Source organism: Equus quagga, chromosome 20 (assembly GCF_021613505.1).
Source record: "Equus quagga isolate Etosha38 chromosome 20, UCLA_HA_Equagga_1.0, whole genome shotgun sequence".
NCBI classification, from domain to species: Eukaryota; Metazoa; Chordata; class Mammalia; order Perissodactyla; family Equidae; genus Equus; species Equus quagga.
The window spans coordinates 18,904,286-18,922,754 of record NC_060286.1 but is presented as its reverse complement, the minus strand read 5'-3'; the positions used below and the strand labels follow the sequence as shown (position 1 = coordinate 18,922,754).

Genomic DNA, 18,469 nt, shown 5'->3' with positions numbered 1-18,469 from the left:
AGCACTGGTGCGTTCAGTAGCTGTTTATATCTGCCCTCCATGTATTATCCCCTGATGCTTGTTAAGTTTTGTCCCCACTGGAGTTGCCTGCTTCAAGCTGTGAGATCTTGATTCGATGTAACTGAGCACTATGGTGTACAAGACCCTGAAACATCTGTATCTGGGCTACAATTCTGCTCATTTGTTGACATGCAGTCTTGTGGAGCAAACAGACTCTACCCCACCATGTCTCTGACCTGAGCCAAGTGCTGTTGGAGAGCTGAGCCAATTGCCCTGGGTCCCGAAAGGAGAGAGGGCTGCAGAGAGGAGGGGCCCAGCATTTCATCCACCTGGCCTCTCTCTCTTGGTTTGTATATAAATTAGGGTTCTTTGGTTGCAAGTAACAAGGACTCTGACTAATTTGTACATAATAAAAGAATGGGGTTACCAGAGAGATTTTAGGAGCAAACAGAATAGAAATAAGAACTTAACAGGTAGCTATCAAGAAGGTCAGGAATCTAGGCAGAGATGGGGCTCTCAGCCCCAGGAACTCCTTGGAGTAGGTATCTATGGGGAGCTGCCTTTGGATGGTCCAGTTATAACTGTGTGTCTCTGCTTTAGGGTCAAATCATGGAAGAGAATGTGATTGGCCAATTTCAATCATGTGCCCCATGACAGGTATTGCAATTGGCTGCCCCATCAGAATGATCTAGAAAATGGAAGGACAGTTCCCTAAAGGAAAAGGGATGCTATTACTAGAATAAGAAAGAGGAGGCCCAGTGGCGCAGCGGTTAAGTTGGCATGTTGCGCTTCGGCGGCCTGGGGTCCACTGGTTCAGATCCTGGGTGCAGACATGGTACCACTCATCAAGCCATCCTGTGGAGGTGTACCACATATAAAGTAGAGGAAGATGGGCATGGATGTTAGCTCAGGGCCGGTCTTCCTCAGCAAAAAGAGGAGGATTGACAACAGATGTTAGCTCAGGGCTGATCTTCCTAAATAAAAAAGAAAGAAGAGGGATGCTGAGCAGACAAAATGACAAAGCCCACCTTAGTCAGAGGCTAGAGGGTGACACCCCTGCCTGCCGGGTCTGCTTTTGATTTGGGCTGTTCCCATGGCAATCACAGGCTGAGCAAAAGGCTATAACCAATGAAAATCACTGTGTACAGAGCAGGCTCAGTCTCCTCATGTTGCAGGTAGATAAACTGAAGCCCCAAGACAGGACGTGACTTATCCCTGGTCACAGCATCAGTTCTAACCTGCAGCCAGTGCTAAAGGAGGAGCACACAGGAGGTCAGACTGCACCCACAGGCTTCTGCTTCTGGTAGAAAATTTCCATACCAAAAATGGAGCAGGGGAGAGAGTCCCTGTGGAAACCACTGAGAGGGGTCCTAGCATCCTGCACGTGGAAGGTTAACACAGATGCTCCATAAATATTTGTCCAACTTCCCTGGCCCCACCCTGGTGCTGGGAGGCAGAGTTGGCTCCCTCATACTTCTGGGGCCACACCCAGGATCCAAACCTGGATGTTGTGATCGAGTCCCTGGATCCTGGGCCCTGGTGGGAGTGACCTGTCTGGAGCTGTGTCCAGCTCCTGGCTCTGGTGGGGCTTTCTGAGCTGGCCCTGGTGCTCCTAAAGTGACCCTTCCTCCAGGGCCTCAGGACAGTCCACTGCAGAGAATGCCAGGCTCAGGCTCCCATCTCAGCCCTGCCCCTCCCCTGCCAGGCCTAGCCAGATCCCTGCAGACCCAGACAAGCCCCATCCCTCTTGGTGTTTACAGTCTGTGAATACTTGTGGCCATTTCTGCCGCCCTGGCAGGGCTGGGAGGACTCATCCATTCTGCCTGCCCTTATTAAGTCAGCCGACCGTCCAGACTTTGCCTCTGTTCAGTTTCTGCAGGGCCTGTGGGTACAGCTGACGACCCCCCTGGGGCCTTTTCCCTCCCCAAGGTTGGCAGAGTGCCTTCGCAGCCCCTTGGCTCTCTCTCCCCCTATGGCACTGTCCCTTGGCCTCTTTCTAATCCTCTTTCCTCCAGGAGGTCTCATTTCAGCCTCAGCTGATCTCCCCTCACCTCCTAAGTTCCTTCTTCTGGAAGTTCCAGCCTCCAGCTTGAGAATTCAGGGTGTGGAGAGGGGATGGGCCCTGTTCCCACCCTACTCAGTCCTCTGCTGTCCAGCTGGCATGGGGAGGGCCTTCCCTTTGCTGGCTTTTGCCTGCTGGGCCACTTCCGCCCGCTTCCAGCTCATTAGTGCAGGTACGACAGGAGCCAGACCTGACTTCTGCCCAACACTGAGCTCACGGCCCCAGCTTGGGCGGGCCCCTTCCCGCTCCCCTGCTCAGTGCCCTGTGTTCCCACCCAGTCTAGAGCATTTGGCATGCAGCATGCAGCCCTCCTCCCCTTGCCCGCCCCCAAAGTTCCCGTCTCTCTGGCTTTCCCTGGCCTGGCTCTCTTTCCAGGGTCTAGAAATGGGGATGCCTTTCTGCCTGGGGACCCTATGGATCTAGCCAACCTTCCTCAGCCAACACTGAGCCAGCATGAAAGTCCAAGGGCAGGTTTTGTTGGGGTAAACTGAAGAGGTCATAACTCCTAGGGCTGGACAGGATAACCTCAAGCCATCCAGCCCTTCCCCTGTCTTCTGGAAAAAACAAAACCATCCCAGATTGACAAGAATTTCACCAGCTTTTAGGGACAGCTGCCTTCCCCTTGTGTTTACTGGAGCAAGTGTCACATGAGCCTTTTTTTAATATGTAAAATCTCTCACTGTCCTTTCTCTTCACACATCCTCACCTTCAAATCCTGTGTTGAACTGGAATCTTCTCTACTGAAGTTTAGTCAACTCCTCTTCACACCGTCCTCAGCAGGCATGAAGAATACATGCTCACCATTTGCTACATTAAACAAAAAAACATCTTAATATATATGGAGAGCCGAAGGAATCTTCTTTTGCTTTCTTTTACTCTGAGCTGAGGGCTTTCAAGACCTTTCTGCTGTGGCATATACCCTGACCATCCCAGTTACTTCTTCTTGACTTGCCCTCCTGATTTACCCTGAGTTATCCAACCTCTTCAGAACCCCACTGGCAAAGCCTGTACCTCTAGCCTAGATGAGCACTGAAATACATTCGTGGGTTGTGAAATTGATGTAGTGAATCACAATCAGCATTAAAAAAAAAAAATAGAAGAGATGAAATAGGAAACATGAGAAGGCATTGCATGTAGCAAGGTAGGTCGTTCCACTTAGAGATGTACGCCCATGGCCAGCAAGTCATGTTGTAAGGTGTACTTCATACTGTGAGCTGTGGTTACAAAGTTTGAAAGCCAGTGCTCCCAGCTGACCTGTGCTGCTGGTGCCATTTGGTGTCGAAGTAGTGGGCACGGTCATCTGTGAGACTGCCAGGCCCTAGGACTCCATTGGGGTCAGGGCATGTGGAAGGAGAGACCAGAGAAGGCGAACCTGGAACTCTCTGTCTAATGGAATCTGTGGGAGCAAGATCAGATGGTTGTTGGGGAGTGGATGGGCTAAAGGTTAGATGACCCCTGAGGTCCCTTTTGACTCTGAGATTCTGCTGAGGCCCCACCTTTACACTGTACACCTTCACACCCTTCCTTCACTCCTCCGGCGTGCTGGGGGAGTGAGCCAGGCCCCTTGGTTCTGATTCCTCGTGCCATGAGCTATGGTGTTAGGAACAGGGGTTCTGGTGACTTGTCACAGGGGATGCGGCTGTGGCTGGGCATGCAGCAATCTGGATATCAGTATTGTCATCCGTACAATGAGAAGCACAAACTGCTACAGTCTCCTCCTTCCTCCTCACCCCTCCAGCTGTGGTTCTTGTCCAGAGACAAGAAAAAAGACCGTTTGGTTTGACTTCATGAGGCAGACTCAGAAGCGTGCGCTTAGCTCTTCTTCCTCAGCTCGTCACCCATGTAGGTTGGCATATTCTTGGAACTCTGGGGCAGTTCTCCTTGTACCTCGGAATGAACAGACTCTGTGAGGGGCCTGGCACAAGGAAGATTCCCAACAAATGTTTTCTGGACAAATCAATTGCCTCTTGGATGTCTGTTTTGATGACCAGGCATCGCCATAGCTTGGGAGGTCCACTCTAGGGGCTGTTAAGAAGGATTCCTTCCGCTTTGCCATGGAATCAGAGTTCATGCTGGAGCAATGTCATCAGCTACTGTCATGACCACGGGCAACTCGGGCCGTGCAGAAGCTCCACACAGTTTTCCAAGTCCTTGAAAATAAGACTCTTTCAGCTCCTAGATGTTGGTTTTTATTTCTACACCATGGTGGCTATTCCTGGTGGGTGACTAAAATAGGGCATCAAACAAACAAGCAAACAAAGCCCCAAGTAAGAAAGCTGCATTAAATTCTTCTCGAACCCACTCACATGATGAGTCCCCAGCTCCATTTTGCCCTCAGGGGATGTGCAGATACATTGTGCTTCATCTCCTCCTCTTCTTCCTATCTCAGGAAGCCTCCACATAGTTACCATGAACTTCATCTTGCATCCTCTCCTTCCCATGTCTTTTCTCTAGGGGGATGTTGAATGAGTGTGAGGCAGAGACACAAAGGGAGCTGCAGGATTGGCCTTTAGGCACATATTTAAAAATGAGCACTGGTTGTCTCATGCCGTCTCTCTGGCCCCTCAGCCTATTTTCCTCTGGTCTCCCAGGTTTACTCGCTTCTCTGCATTGACTTGGTGAAACTTGCTATTGTGTGACCACTGACCCCTTGGGCCAGCTCATGGCTCAAGGGAGCCTTCAGTGGTGGAAGGACTCCTGGACAACAGCAGCAAGGTCCCTGGGGTTTCCAGAGGCATAGCCACTCTGCCTTCCCAAAGGTCAACTCTCAATGTCTGAGATGAGGAGCCCAAGGCCAAGAGGGAAGAGGAAATCTTGGGCAAAGAGAGGTAATGAAATCTTAGGAAAACCCTAGGCCTTTTATAAACTCAGACATCCCTTAGAAGTCTTCCTCCCATGTAGAGATCCTTTCTACAATGCCCATCCAGCCTCTCTCTGAACGCTTCCACTGTCAGAGAGCTCGTTACTCAGGATTGGGATCTGTCCTATTGCTGGACAACTCCAAAAGTTGCATTTACTATAAATGGAAATCTGTATTCCCATGTTTTTTCTTCTTCCTGACCCTGGATGAAGAACAACATCATGAACCCTACTGTGGCAGAGACAATTTTTAGGTGATATCTCAGTAACTGTGACTAGAGTTGGCTATGCTTTTCTTCTTCAAATATTCTCTTTCCTTGGATTCTGTGCCACTTCCTCCTTCTACTTTGGATATTCCTCTATTATTTCCTTTGCAGGATCATTCTCCTGCCCCAAACCTCAAAGTACCAAACCCTTAACTCTTAAAAAAAATAGTGTTATTGAGGCATATTTTGTTTATCATATAGTTTACAATTTTCAAGTGTACAATTCAATTATTTTTTAGTAAATTTACCAAGTTGTGCAACCATCGCCATAAATCAGTTTTAGAACATTTTTATCACCTCAATAAGCTCTCTTGTGCCTATTTACTGTTAACTCCCCTCCCCCTACTCCCACCCCTGTCCCTTGAGTCTACTTTCTGTCTCTATAGCTTTGCCCTTTTTGTGTATTTCATATAAATGGAATCATACTATATAGTTGTCGTGACTGGCTTCTTTCACTGAGCACAGTGTTGTTGAGGTTCATCCATGTGGTAGCATATATTGGTAGTTCACTCCTTTTTATTGCTGAATAGTATTTCATTGTATGCATATATCAGATTTTGTCTGTCCACTCACCAGTCAATGGGCATTTGGCCAATAGCTAACCTTTGGTTTTTATGATAATACTGCTAAGTCTGCATTATTTGTGTGCAAATCTTTGTGCGAATCTATTAAACCCTTAACTCTTCTCACTCCTAAGGCAGTCTCTTCCATGTCCACAACTCTAAAGCCCACACCCACAGCCTTTTTCTCCTGGGCACACAGTTAGATTACATTTTTCTGCCTCCCTGGTTGTAAGGAATGGCCACAGGACTGGTCAATGGAATGTGGTTAGAGTGATGTTGCCTCTTCCAGGCATTGTCCTTAAAAAACCTGTGCAATATTCCACGTTTTTTTCTCTGTCCATCTATTGGTTGAATGAAAAGGAGGAAGAATCTCTATTTTGGAGCTCCTTGATGGAAGGATCCTAGGGCCTGCATGACTATGTGGATCAGAGCCCTGCTTGATGTGAGCAAAAACAACCTTACTGTTTTGGGGTTGTTTGTTACTGCAGTTAACCTGTTAAGACTAACGCAAACACAGAACAACTGAATCCCTCTCTTATCCAATAATCATGCAAACAATCAAAGATTGCCAGACTCTCCTCCACAAAGATTTCTCTTCTCCAGTATCTCAACTACTCCTCCTGGGTTGTATTTATCGTCATTCAGGTCACCTTCTCCTAGACATGCTTCAGGGTTGTAACAAGCCATTTAAAATATGGCAGCAGAATTAGGCACAAAACTGCTGTTGTGTCTTAACAGCTTAGAATACACTGTTACCCACCCTGTTCTGAACCTTGGATTCTATCCAAGATGGCACTAGACCTTTTAGAAGTTTGCATTGTTAGTTTATTTCAAACCAGTGGTTAACTAAGATCTCCCTTTTGAACAGTCTCTGTACCTCCCACCACCCCCAGCTCAAATAAGGTCATTTCACATGAACTAATATCAAAGCGAGTATTCCCTCATCTTTTAATTATTGCTTTTTTTGGACCACGATGCAAGACTTTTTCACTTATCTCTATTAAATCTCAACTTATCTAGATCAGTTTATATCTTGCTTCTATCATCCAGTTTTATCATTTATTCCTCCGGTTCTATGTCATGTGAAAATTTGATAAAAATGCCTTTTCTGACTTCGTCCAAATTGTGAGAAGTCTTGTACAGGCCACATTGCTGTCTCATGTGCTACCGTAGATCTCAGTGACCTCCATCCATTCTTCCATGTGGGGAATGGTTGTTTAAACATCTATCATGTATCTAACTGCATTACTCTAGGCTCCATATTTTCCCACCCTATCCATGTTGAATATCATTTGAATTTCTTTTGACTGTCATTCAAAAATCTAGCAAAATTTCTCTGATCAGGAACCCCATTGAAAAAGGAAAGGAAGTAGACTCAGGTATGGTTTAATTTTTGTGAACTTGGCTCTGGTAATCATTGGTGTGCCTCCTGCTCACCATCCTTTCCACCTTCTCTGGGCTGAGACTTGCCCTGCCTTCCAGACCCCACTCAGATAGCATCTTCTCTGGCATCTTCCCTGACCACTTGTCCCATATTCCTAGCCTGGAGTGCTCTGTCCTTATATTCACATTGCACCCTAAGCTTATCTCATTCACAGCACTTATCATGACAGATGTTGTTGCCTTTCCTACTACACTGGCAGCTGTTTGAGCATAGAGACTAAGCCTTATTCTTCTTGGCAAACTGGTGCCTGACAAAGGGGTGCTCAAACTGATGGCTGAAATGCACCAGGCACTTCCCAGCTGTGTGTTTGACGTCAAGCACATATGGCTTATCTATCTATGGGGCAAAGCTATGCGGGAGGTTGCAGGGTGGGTGGGCTTGGAGAGGTATATATTATGACACCTAGGCATGACATAACTTCAACAACATGAGCTTGTGGGATTGGAGAGGAACCCGAGGCCAAAGAAGAGCGAGACTGGGGAACAGGAGCCTGACTAGGGAGCTGAGTCTCCAGGAGAACCCGGGCCCAGAGAGAGTGGGAACTTCAGACAGTGGAGGTACCTGGAGAAAGGGTTGGAAAAGAAGAGACAGTCGGGTTGGTGGGTCATGGCAGCAGGAGCCCAGGGACCAGGCCAGACCTGCTGCATCAGCAGCTCCACATTTTCTACAAAAGAAGAGCCGTGTCTGGGGACAGGCTGGCTGGAAGCAGGGCTGTTTTTAAGCAAGGCAAGCTCACTGGCTATATGTATATTGGTATTTATTTAGGTGGCTTTGGGTGGGTTGATGGAGATTAAGAGCATGGAGCTTTCTTCCCACAGAAATGACTCCTTGCTATTGACCAGAAGACATCAGTTTCAGAATTCCAGATAAATAGTCTGTCTCCTCCAGGGCCAGCTGGTGGCTTGGATGTGGGAAACAGGTCCATCTTTCTAAGAAAAGGAGCTGACCAGAGCTAAGCCTCCCATAAATTGACCTCAACATGCCCCTCTAGCCTCTTCCCCTTCCACAACCCCCATTCCTATCTAAACTCCAGCCACATAAGCTACTTGTAATTCCCCCCAATAGCCCAGGCTTTGTCTACATCCATTTTTTGTATATGCAAAAATGCATTTTTTTGCATATACAGTGCCTCTCCTTGGCACGTCCCCCTCCCCTATGCAGTGAAGTCTCTCTTAGCCTTCAAGATTCAAGTCAAAGTCAGGACGCTGAGAAGTGTTCCCTAGCCAACCGCCACCCTGCATGGTTAGCAGTTCCTCAGTGAGCCGAAAGACCGTGTTAACTCCCCTACTGAAGCACTTCCCATCACACGGGCAGTGAAGACGTCCTACCCATCCCCAGTGCCTAGGGCAGTGCCTGGCAGGTAGTAGGTGCTCAAAAATTGCTTGTGGATTGAGAGGGCATCAGGATCTCAGCCAAACAGGCAGAGCATTGGAAGGTAGGCAGGTGCTTAGAGGCATCTCAGGCAGTGAGAGGAATTCCAGGCCCCACCAAATGTACCTGAGAATGTCCATACACATCTTCAGACTGAGGCTGCAGGTGACAGGTCTCAGCAGCTAGGCAGGGGCAGAATATGTGTGTGCGTGTGTGTGAGAGGGAGAGAGGGAGAGAGAGGCCAGCCCTCCATGGAGCAGTGGCTCAGTCAGAAATGGGGACTGTTTCCCCTCAATCATCATGGACCCTTCTCTCTTTCTTCTTGCCAACTGGAAGGGGAGATGCTGACAGCTTATCTCCAGCACGCCCTCCCTGGCCCTGACCCCATCCCTCCCCAGCAGCAGCTTTGGCGCTTACACCTACCCTGTCGGAGATGTTCCCTGGCTCTGAGGCCCCGCTGCTGACATGCACAACCACTCTTGGCTTCCACAGCTGACACAGCCAAATGGCTCCCAGCTTCTTGGAGACGTTGAAAGAGACAGAGTTGAGAAGTCTGGGAGTCAGGAGACCCTGGTTCAAGTGCTGGTGCATCTAATAACCAGTCATGTGACCTCCCCCTTTGGGCCTCAGTTTCCTCAGCCATAAGTTGAAGGACTGGGCTGGCTGGTCTCTCAGGGAGGTCCCATCCAGTGTTCACATTCTGTGGATCCTGCAGTTCTTGGATCCACGCCCACCCCTTGTCTGTCTGCTCCTCAAATCAAAATCTTAGTGTTGACAGGGAATTTGAGTTCCTCCAGTAAAAGCTTCTCTTTTTTATAGATAAGGAAACTGAGGTCCCAGGGGGGCAAGGGGCATGATCAGAGAGACCCTGGGGGCACATATAGCCTGGGAGCCGGTCTGTGCTCTCTGCCATGATCTGACCTTGTCCTAAATGACTGCCTTGACCTGTACTGCTGGAAAATGCAAGTGATTAGTTGTTTACAAGTCTGTTTCTCCTTCACTGTTGTCTTTGGGCAGAGGCCGGGAGGAGTGGAGTGCAGCTGAGGAGGTGCCCATGGCAGCACCATCTTCAGGCAAGGATCTGAGAGGGAGTGAGAAGAGAGTGGGCAGTGGCCAGGGCTTCACGACTGGATGTGGCGGGGAGGGGGAGGAGACGGAGACGCCTTTCCTTCCTCCCTTGGCCAACAGCCTCCTCCGGCCTGAGGTCTGGTCTGGTGAGGCAGAGCACAGAGCATGCCTCTGCTGTCTGTGTGAGTTCCTGAGGAGTGAGATCTTTAATTTTTGTCTGCTGAGCCCTGATGGGCAAGGGGCCAGCCTATGTTACAACCTCCCTGAGGCCCCTGGGCCAAGGCACTCAGACCAGAGTGGACGGAAACTAGGAATGAGTCATGCAGACGGGCTGGGGCCCACTGGGATCTGGCTGTACCTCCTCCCCCGTCGGCCTGGTGTCTGTGCCCTGTCCTGGGGAGTTTTAGGGTCTGGGCCTGTCCCTAAGGGCTTTGGGTCCTAGAGAGAGTATTGGGGGGCACCAGGGCAAACCTCATTGAGTGTCCTCATTCTCAACATTTGACCCAGGGAAATAAGGTCAGAAGATGATAGCAGAAGGTGCCATCCCCCTTTCTTTGCATTGATGATGGAGAGTGACAGGGAGCCGCTTATAAGCCTCTCTGGGAAGAGCTTATTCTAGGAAAAATCCTACAGCAGCCCCTGTTCTCTGTCCGCATGCCCCTATCCTTTGGGGTGTGAGGGATGCCACTGTGTCCCAGCAGGAAGCCAAGGTGGGGACAGGCTGGGAGACCCCAGTGACAGCCAAGGGAAGTTGCTTCTGCACACCTTGGCCTCAAATTCCTGCACAGACATTCCAGAACCCAGGATAGCTCTGCACAGTCCTTCAGCCCGCAGGGCTTTCTCTGTGGGGATTTTGAAAGGCTAATACAGTGTGTGATCCCTCCCCATCCAAATACCGGCTCCCTGCCACGGGGCACTTGAAGCCCCCATGTTCTTACTGGGGGGAATTAAAAGGAGGAGGACTTCCAGGCTGCTCACATTGTTTTCCTGCTCAGATCTTCAGAGATTCTGCTCAGGGAGAAGTTATGCTTCAGCCTCCAGGAGTTCTAGAAGATTCCACTCCAGCCAGAGGCTGAAGGAATTTATGCAGGTCAATAGGAAACGTCGTCTGAGCTTTAGCTAAATGCACAGAGCTTTAAGATCAGCCCACTCTTGTATCAGAGACTGGAAATGAAGGGAAATGGAGTGAAATCAGTTGTTTTGAAGAGCTGCCCATTTCACATCATTGCAGGACGTCCTGGAGCGAGTGCAGCGCGCTGTAGTGGAAACAGCACGGACTTTGGAGCGGTTCAGCCTTTTTAGTTGAATCCTGGCTGGACTCCTAGCTGTATGACCTTGAGCAAGAGACTTTACCCCTCTGGGTTTGTGAAATAGGAATTACAATGCCTACTACACAGGGCCATAGACGGTCTCTCTCTCACTTCTCTTTTCCAGAGAGAAAAGCTGAGGGCAGAGACAAGCCTTACTTAGCAATTGAAGATGACTTGATGTGGAGTAAGCTTGGTCTCTTTCCTTCTCCTTGGCCAGTGGGGATCAGAGTCACTGAAACTCACCATGATGACTTTTGTCTGCCCTTGACCTGAGGTGGACCTCTAGCTGTAAATGAGCCTGAGGAGGGTGGGATGTGCTTGGTGGGGGCTAACTTGTGACAGCTGTCCCACATGGCCATCAGCTCCCCCCACCACACCGCAAACAGCTGTGAATGCATCCGGCTCCCAGAGAAAAGCAGCCGGAGGTACATTTTCAGAGAAATGCTCCTCTGAAAGCTGGCATTGGGTTAGTGTCTGGAACCAGACAAACTGGGCGTGAATCTCAATGTGAATCCATACTACCTTTGCGATTGTGAGTAAGTCATTTTACCTCTCTGAGCGTCTTCATATTATGAAATAATAGTACTTCTTTCTAGATTATCATGAGGATTAAATGAGAAAATGCCTGTAAAACTCTTAGCACAGTGCCTGGTACATTTTAAATGCTCAAGAAATATCAGTTGGCAAGTGGAGTCACAGTAATTGATCCCCTCCCATCACAGGGTCGATGGGGCTGGTTATCTAATTCACCCTGAAGGTCAGGGTGGCAAGGAGAGCACCGTTATCTCTGTTTTCAGAAGAGAAAATAGAAGCTAAGTGTAGCTGAGAACTGAACTCAGATCATGGGAGACAGAAACATTCATGCTCACCCGGAGGAGACAGCACTGGCAGACCAGGGCAGAGTGGTTGTAAGCTCTGGGAGAATGCCAGGCCATGGTGTCTGAGGTGGAGTGGTCTTGGCAGCCCCTGTGGGCCTTGAGGGCCTCACACAGGAGGGAGCTGGGGCCTCCTCATACAGCGTCTACCTTCCAAACTGGAGGCTGAAGCTGCACAGGGCCGGGGTCCCAGCTGCCCAGCATCAGGACAGGAACATCCGAGCCTGTGAGCTGCTCCCATCTGGAAGGCTGGGGGCCCAATCAACCTTCCTTCAGCTTTTCTGCCCACTGATTAACCAGGAAATGTGTTATTTGTTCTGAGCAGGGGAACAAGCTCTCCTGGGGAGAGGAATTCAGGGCTGGAGGTCCAGTCACTTCCAAGGAAGAAAAATCCCTGGAATTCTGTCGGGAGTCTGGGTCTCAGCAAAGGGAGCAGAAATGCAGTCCTTGTTTTTGGTCCTTATTTACCAAATTAGTTCAGGTTCTGGTAGCTCTCTGGCTGCCAGCGTTATTCCAACAAGGCATGGGAAAGCAATTAGGTTGCCCTGGGTATCCAGCAGACTGCCATCACCTCTCGTGGTGCACGCATCCTGGCAAGGCCTTCCCTGCTGTAATCTTTTTATCAACCCCTTGGGGTTCTCTCTTCGAGGTTTCCAGAGATGAGTTCCTTCCCCAGACCCAAGAGATGGGTGAGTAGGCTTAGCAGCATTCTGTGCCTCATTAGAGAAGAAGCTAGGACCAAGAGTAAGGAAATGACACATGGTGAGTCAGGGGCCATGCTGGAAACATTTAGCCCCCCTTCTTTTACTGAGCAAGGAGGGTAGAGGGGGACAGAAAGTTCTGATAACTCCATGTCCCCAGGAAATTGAGTTGTGGGCTAGCAGGCAGGGAAGAGGACTGGGGAATGTGCAGTGGGGGTACTTGGGTGGCGACAGCAGCAGAGGTGGTCAGGAAAGGTACCACTTCAACTGTGAGGAGGGCTATCGAGGCACAAGCCCAGGGGGAAGGGAAGATGGTGGAAAGTTTGGGCTTGGGTGGGAAATGACCAAAGTTTGAATCCTGCATCTACTACTTAGCAGCTATGTGATATTGAGCAAGCCAGTAGCCATTCCCAGCCTCACTTTCCTCCTTTGTAAATGTAGAAATCATAGCTCCTCCTTTATTTGGTTAAATGAGCCAATTTATGTAGCGTACCTAGCACAGTGCTTGGACCACAGTAGGCTCCACTAGTTTTGGCAACTTAAAAGAGAAAAACGAATAAAAAATTCAAGTGTTTATGGGATTGGAGATTCTGAAGAGCTGCATCCTCAGGTCCCAACAGTTGCAGGGAAAGGGAACGATAGGCATTAAGTGAGAGGCAGGACAGGAGGATGGCACTAGGATGGAGGATTAGGAGATGCCAGTCTTAAAGTAGATTAGCCAGTCTGTGGGTCCCCAAGAGAACGAGGTGGGAATTTCCAAGGACCGCTTATCCTCACCAAGGAGTGGGAGAGGTGCCTAGTGGTGAGGGAAGTGTGTCTGCGTGAGGGTTTTGGCTGAGGCGGAGCGGTGAGAGGCTGAATGAGCAGCAGACTTCCAGAAGTGCAGACGGAGGAGACGGAGCAGTAATAATGACTTGGACACATGGGAGGAAAAAATAGCTCAGGGACGAAGATGATGCCAAGGTTTCTGGCCTTGGGAGTCTCTTGGGGATCTGAGGTGAGCATGGAGGGATTCAGTTCTGAAGGAACTGGGCAGGTAGTGCGGAGAGGAAGGGAGCCCGGAACTAAAGAGCTGGGTGGATAATGTGGCAAGGAGAGGGCAGAGTAGAGCCGAGGCTTCCCATAGCCGGGAAGGAGCAGTGGGAGAGAACTGAGCATTCTGGAAATTGAGATCACGTTCATCCCCAAACGCAAGGCACAAAATTCGAGAGAACCTTAGGGACAGCCCTAAAGGCAGCAAGCACATGAACTTGGATCAGTAACTGCTATCAGGAACTCAGTTTATCTCTCTTAAAATGGATCTAATGATACCAGTCCTCCCTACTTGAAGAGACTACTCTGTCATTCATTCAGTTAGCCATCCAGTGAATGCATATTTCTTGGCTGTCTATGACAGGCAAGCACTGTTCTAGGTTCTGGGGAAACAGTGGTGATCCAGGCAGACAAGGCATCCACTCCTTTTGAGCTATCATTGTGTCTTGGGAAATCAGACAATAATGACTTTATAGATTGTTGAAGAGGATTTTTCCTTTGGTCTTTGAATTTCTGATGAGGCCAAAAAAGCTAGAACAGTAAGGACAAAATATTCTCAGATTCCAAAGAGAAGTACTAGATGCCTTACTGAAGGCAGAACAAGTTCAACCACTACTGAGCCACATCCCTCAGTTCCAGTCTACAAATGGAAGGGGCTGAAGAAAGTCTTGAGTTGGAGAATGTTGCATCAGTAGGCAGGGCTGAGATTTCCCCTGAGAGTACTCCCCAGTGCAAACCAAGTGAATGGGGCCCTAAGAAAACTAGTCCTAGAGATTGAGGGCCTCCAAGAAGAGGAAGCTAGCGTGACTCCCCATAACTCCCTCTCCACAGATGCTGGCTGAGTTGCTGGAAGCTCCAAGTACCCTAGTGCACCAAAGCACAGCAAGAAAGTTCTTGGGAGAATGCAGCATAGGTCTTTAGGAATTGGGGGTGTTCAGAAATGAAGAGACTTATGTGCACTTTCTGTTTAAAGAATTCTGACTGTGGGGCCTGGCTGGAGTGACCTCTATATGGCAGGATGAGGAGCCCACTCACCATTGGTTTGCGGTGGGAAAGCCCCACGGGGGATAGAGTATACAGGGGTCAGTGAGAGGTTGTCCAGAGGGTGCTTCAATAGAGCGGTGCAGGGTGGGGGGCCTGCAGAGCACCTCCAACGAACCCACAAATGTGCCCATGAAAGAGCTAGTGATGGCACCTGCCAGCCAAGGGCACCTGCCTCATAGCACTTTGTCACTTTTCCTCTAACACCTCTCCCCTAACCCTGATACCGAGGAGCCACAGCAGAAAAGGAAAGTCAGACAAACAGGCCACACCCCACTGTCCCCACTATAGGATCTGGAGCCAGGGCCAGGCCTGGCGGGGGGAGGAGTGGAGTATTAAGTTGGATACAAGATTGATTAAATTGGATGAGGTTCTGGTTTGGACAGGACCAGACTTTTTAGTGCCTGAAAATTGGTCTTAATTACAGAAATGAGACTGTTCATGTGATTGGTAGGGACTGACAAGCCAAGGACTCTGCTTGAGGTGTCATTAAGGGTGGGGAAGGGAAATTCACCAAAAGATGGTTGAAGGCAGCCAGGTGAGAAAATTATAGCTGTTTCCTGATAGCTCCTCCTCAGGTTCAGCCCATTCAATAAATAAGTTACACAGGTAAACAAATAAGAGAATTTCAACTAATCAGAGCAACAAATGTAAAATAGGGTGTTGTGTTAGAAAGCGATGGCTTGGGAGATTAGGGGGTGGGAGATGGCCACTCCGGGAGGTGACATTTGAGCTGAGAGGAGAAGTGATGAGGAACTAGTCCCATAAACGTCTTGGAGATGAGTGTGCCAGGGAGAGGGAAGCGGGCATTCTCTCGGCTTGCTCAAGGAGCAGAGAGGAGCCACTGTAGCTGCCGTGTGGTGAGTGACCAGCGAGAGGTCAGACAGACCTGAGCGGGGCCAGTCCCCCAGGCCTTTGTAGGCCAAGGCCAGGAGTTGAGGCTGCATTCCAACATTGGGTATTGACTGTGCGGGTCCTTCGCGTAGGGTGGGAAGTTGTAAACCGGCGCCCTGCTGTCTGCTCCTTCCCCCGCCTCTCCAGGAAACAGTAGGCTGCAGAAATGCACCGCGGGCAGCCATGGTCGCCAGGCCTCTAGGCCTGCGGACAGGGGGACCTGGGTGTGAATGATGAGCTGATTGTTGGCGGCATTCCCATGGGTGGCAACTGGCATTCTTGCGGCCCTGCCCTCTCACTGCCAACGCAAGAAGATGTGGGCACACACACTCCAGATCAAAGGCTCATCGAATCCTCCTCGGGAAACTACCGAGAGAGTGAGGGGCTGGGCTGGGAGTCCAGGGAATGGAGCTCTGAGCCCGAGGCAGGAGGCCAGGATTTCGTTCCCCTCTTGGACACGTGCGGTCTCCTTGAGTGACCTTAGTCCAGATCCTCCATGTCAATGCCTCTGTGAGAAAGAGGGCACCTCTTCCAAGATCCGCCATCACCGCCTCAGCCTGGGCTCGACCTGACGCACCCAGAAGGGGATCAAGATCAAGGAGCCAAAGGCCGCTGGCGGCGGCAGGTCTCTCTACCAGCTGTAGGACAGCCAAGGACGGGGTCGGCTCCACTAGAGGGCGCGCGCCCCCAGGTGACCTGCCTGCGCTCCCGCGTCGGGCCGCGGCCGAGGGAGGCGAGCACCCCGCGGGGCCCCACAGGCAGCAGACACCCCAGGCGGCCGCCCCTAGCGGCCGGGGTGGGAAGCGAAGGGGCTCGGCGCCGGTCCCTCGGGTCCTGTCTCTGTCACGTCGTTCTTGGTACCTCTACAGGCCTCCTTCAGACCTTCGAGGCTGCAGCCTTGGTCATCCAACCGGGAGTTTGTCCCCGAGGTCAGGGGCAGGAGATAAATTTGGGACAGGTCAGCAGTTCGAGCTTGCCCAGGACGGGAGGAAGGTGGCTCAGGTGTCCCTGTCCCAGCAGGCGTCACCTCCCCTACTAGCCCTCGGGTCAGCCCTGCGCCGTCCCTAGCTCCTCACGGGTTAACCCCCCTCGCCGCCCGCTCGCTTCCCGGTGCCAAAGTGGGTGTTGCTGGAATTCCTCTCTCCCTCTCCCGTAATGAGGGGGCTGAGCTGTCCCTCCGAGGAGGGGGCACGGTGGGGATAAAAGAGACGAAAGAACAGGGAGAGATTTCCAAAAATAAAACTGCGGTTCCCCTTCAGAAGGCTACGAGGCAGGGGAGAAGGCGCGAAGGTGCAACGGCGGTGCGCGCCCAGCTGGAGACCCAGCACGGACGGGAGGCGCAGGGCGCGCAGACCCGAGCCGCTCCCGCCGCCTGGCCCTCGCTCCCGGGAGAGCCCCGGCCCGCAGCCTGACTCCGGGGGCCCCTAGACCAGGCGAAGCGGACCGCCAGGAGGTGTCCGGAGCGCAGCCCGCCGGCGGTCAGGCGCACCGACTGCAAGCCCCGGTGCTGCTACCCGCGTGCACCGCTCTCCAGCCGCCCCCAGCGCCATGAGGCCACCGACCACCGTCCGCTGTCCTGGGCGCGCCCGGCGGAACCCCTGGAGGAGCTTCCTGCCGCTCACCCTGGCTCTCTTCGTGGGCTTGGGTCATGCTCAGAGGGAGCCGGTGGGAAGACAAGAGCCAGCGGGCAGGGACGCGAATCGGCTGCGGCGCCCCGGGGGCAGCCACCCCGCAGCGGCTGCAGCCAAGGTGTACAGTCTGTTCCGGGAGCAGGACGCGCCCCTCCCGGGCTTGCCGCCCACAGAGCGGGCCCAACTCGGCTGGGGGAGCCCCAGGAGGCCCACCGAGGCGGAGGCTAGGAGGCCGCCCCGCGCGCAGCAGCCGCGGCGAGTCCAGCCACCTGCGCAGACCCGGAGAAGCAGTCCCTCCGGCCAGCAGCAGCCCACACCTCGAGCCCGCGCCGCGCCGGTTCTCCCGCGCCTCGGGACCCTGCAGCGGCCCCGGGCTGCGCCCCCAACCCCGCCGCGAGGGCGGCTGACAGGGTGAGCACTGGAGAGGGAAGCGTGGGGGCTGGGGAAGCGAGGGCCGGGTCTCCGGTGTGCTCATTCGTGGTGGGATGTGCAGGGGAGAGGAGTGGGCGACAGGCTCGTGCCCTTCGTCTCTCTGGTCTCAGTACTGCAGGGAAACAGCACCGAGGTCCCGAAGCCGGGGCTCAGAGATCTGATGCGCTTTTGAAGAGATGAGGGGAAAGAGAAACACCATGCTCACCCTTTCGAACCCGCTCGCTGAGACCCGACGTTAAATCCTTTCCCAAGGCACCTCTGCCTTCGCCCGCCCTCCTGCCGCCCTCAGCTAACCGGTGCCCGAGGACGCCCGCGGCGCTGCCGGGATCCGAGAGGGAGCCGGGAGGGGGCAGCGGGGTGAGCGTTCCAGGCGCTGGAGGCCCAAGCGAGTTTGAGCGGGCGCAGGGCGCGGGTAGGTGGAGGATGTCTGAGGCTCTAGAATGCAAAAGCAGCTGCATCTGCGGGAAGGGGGCTGCCAGCAAAGCCTGAGCGTGGGGACAAGTGTATCGGTTGGGGCGCAGGACGGCCTTGGCCCCCGGAAGGCTGAACGTGGGAGTGGGCTCTGGGCACCCTGGGCAGGAAGCCTGGCCCCGATGTGGCTGCGGCACAGTGTGTCTTGGAGAGTGGGTCTGTGTGTGTCTGTGTAGTTAGGGGTCAGCCCGACTCACGCACCAGTGCGACTCCCCCCAACCCTGCAATTTATTTTTTCTGCCCTCTCCCCGGGCACAGCCCACTGCCCGCCGGTGATGCCCTCGCAGCATGAGGAGGCTCCCCAGCAACCCCCATCCCCTGTCGGGGATCATCATGGCTGAGGGTGCTGCCTTGACTGGGTATGACAGGTGTTTCTAGAATGGAGGGCACGGGAGCACCCAGCAGTGCTGGGCTGGGTGGGGGCTCTGTCGCAGAGGCTCGGAAGGGCT

The 18,469-nt window shown here is 52.1% G+C and overlaps 1 protein-coding gene across 7 annotated transcripts in view; it reads left to right on the top strand.

The window, feature by feature from the left end:
• The first annotated feature begins 16,589 nt into the window (after positions 1-16,589).
• Positions 16,590-18,469, top strand: part of LTBP2 (latent transforming growth factor beta binding protein 2) — a 100,390-nt gene continuing 98,510 nt past the window's right edge. For 2 of the 7 annotated variants that reach the window (XR_006886327.1, XM_046647546.1), the window contains exon 1: positions 16,597-17,528. Coding sequence is in view for 6 of the 7 variants with exons in the window: in XM_046647546.1 (XP_046503502.1) it covers positions 17,035-17,528 (494 nt within the window). In the remaining variant the exon portion in view is untranslated. Of the gene's footprint in view, positions 17,529-18,469 lie in introns of all 7 variants that reach the window. The other 5 variants (XM_046647551.1, XM_046647548.1, XM_046647545.1 and 2 more) reach the window with 5 other exon arrangements.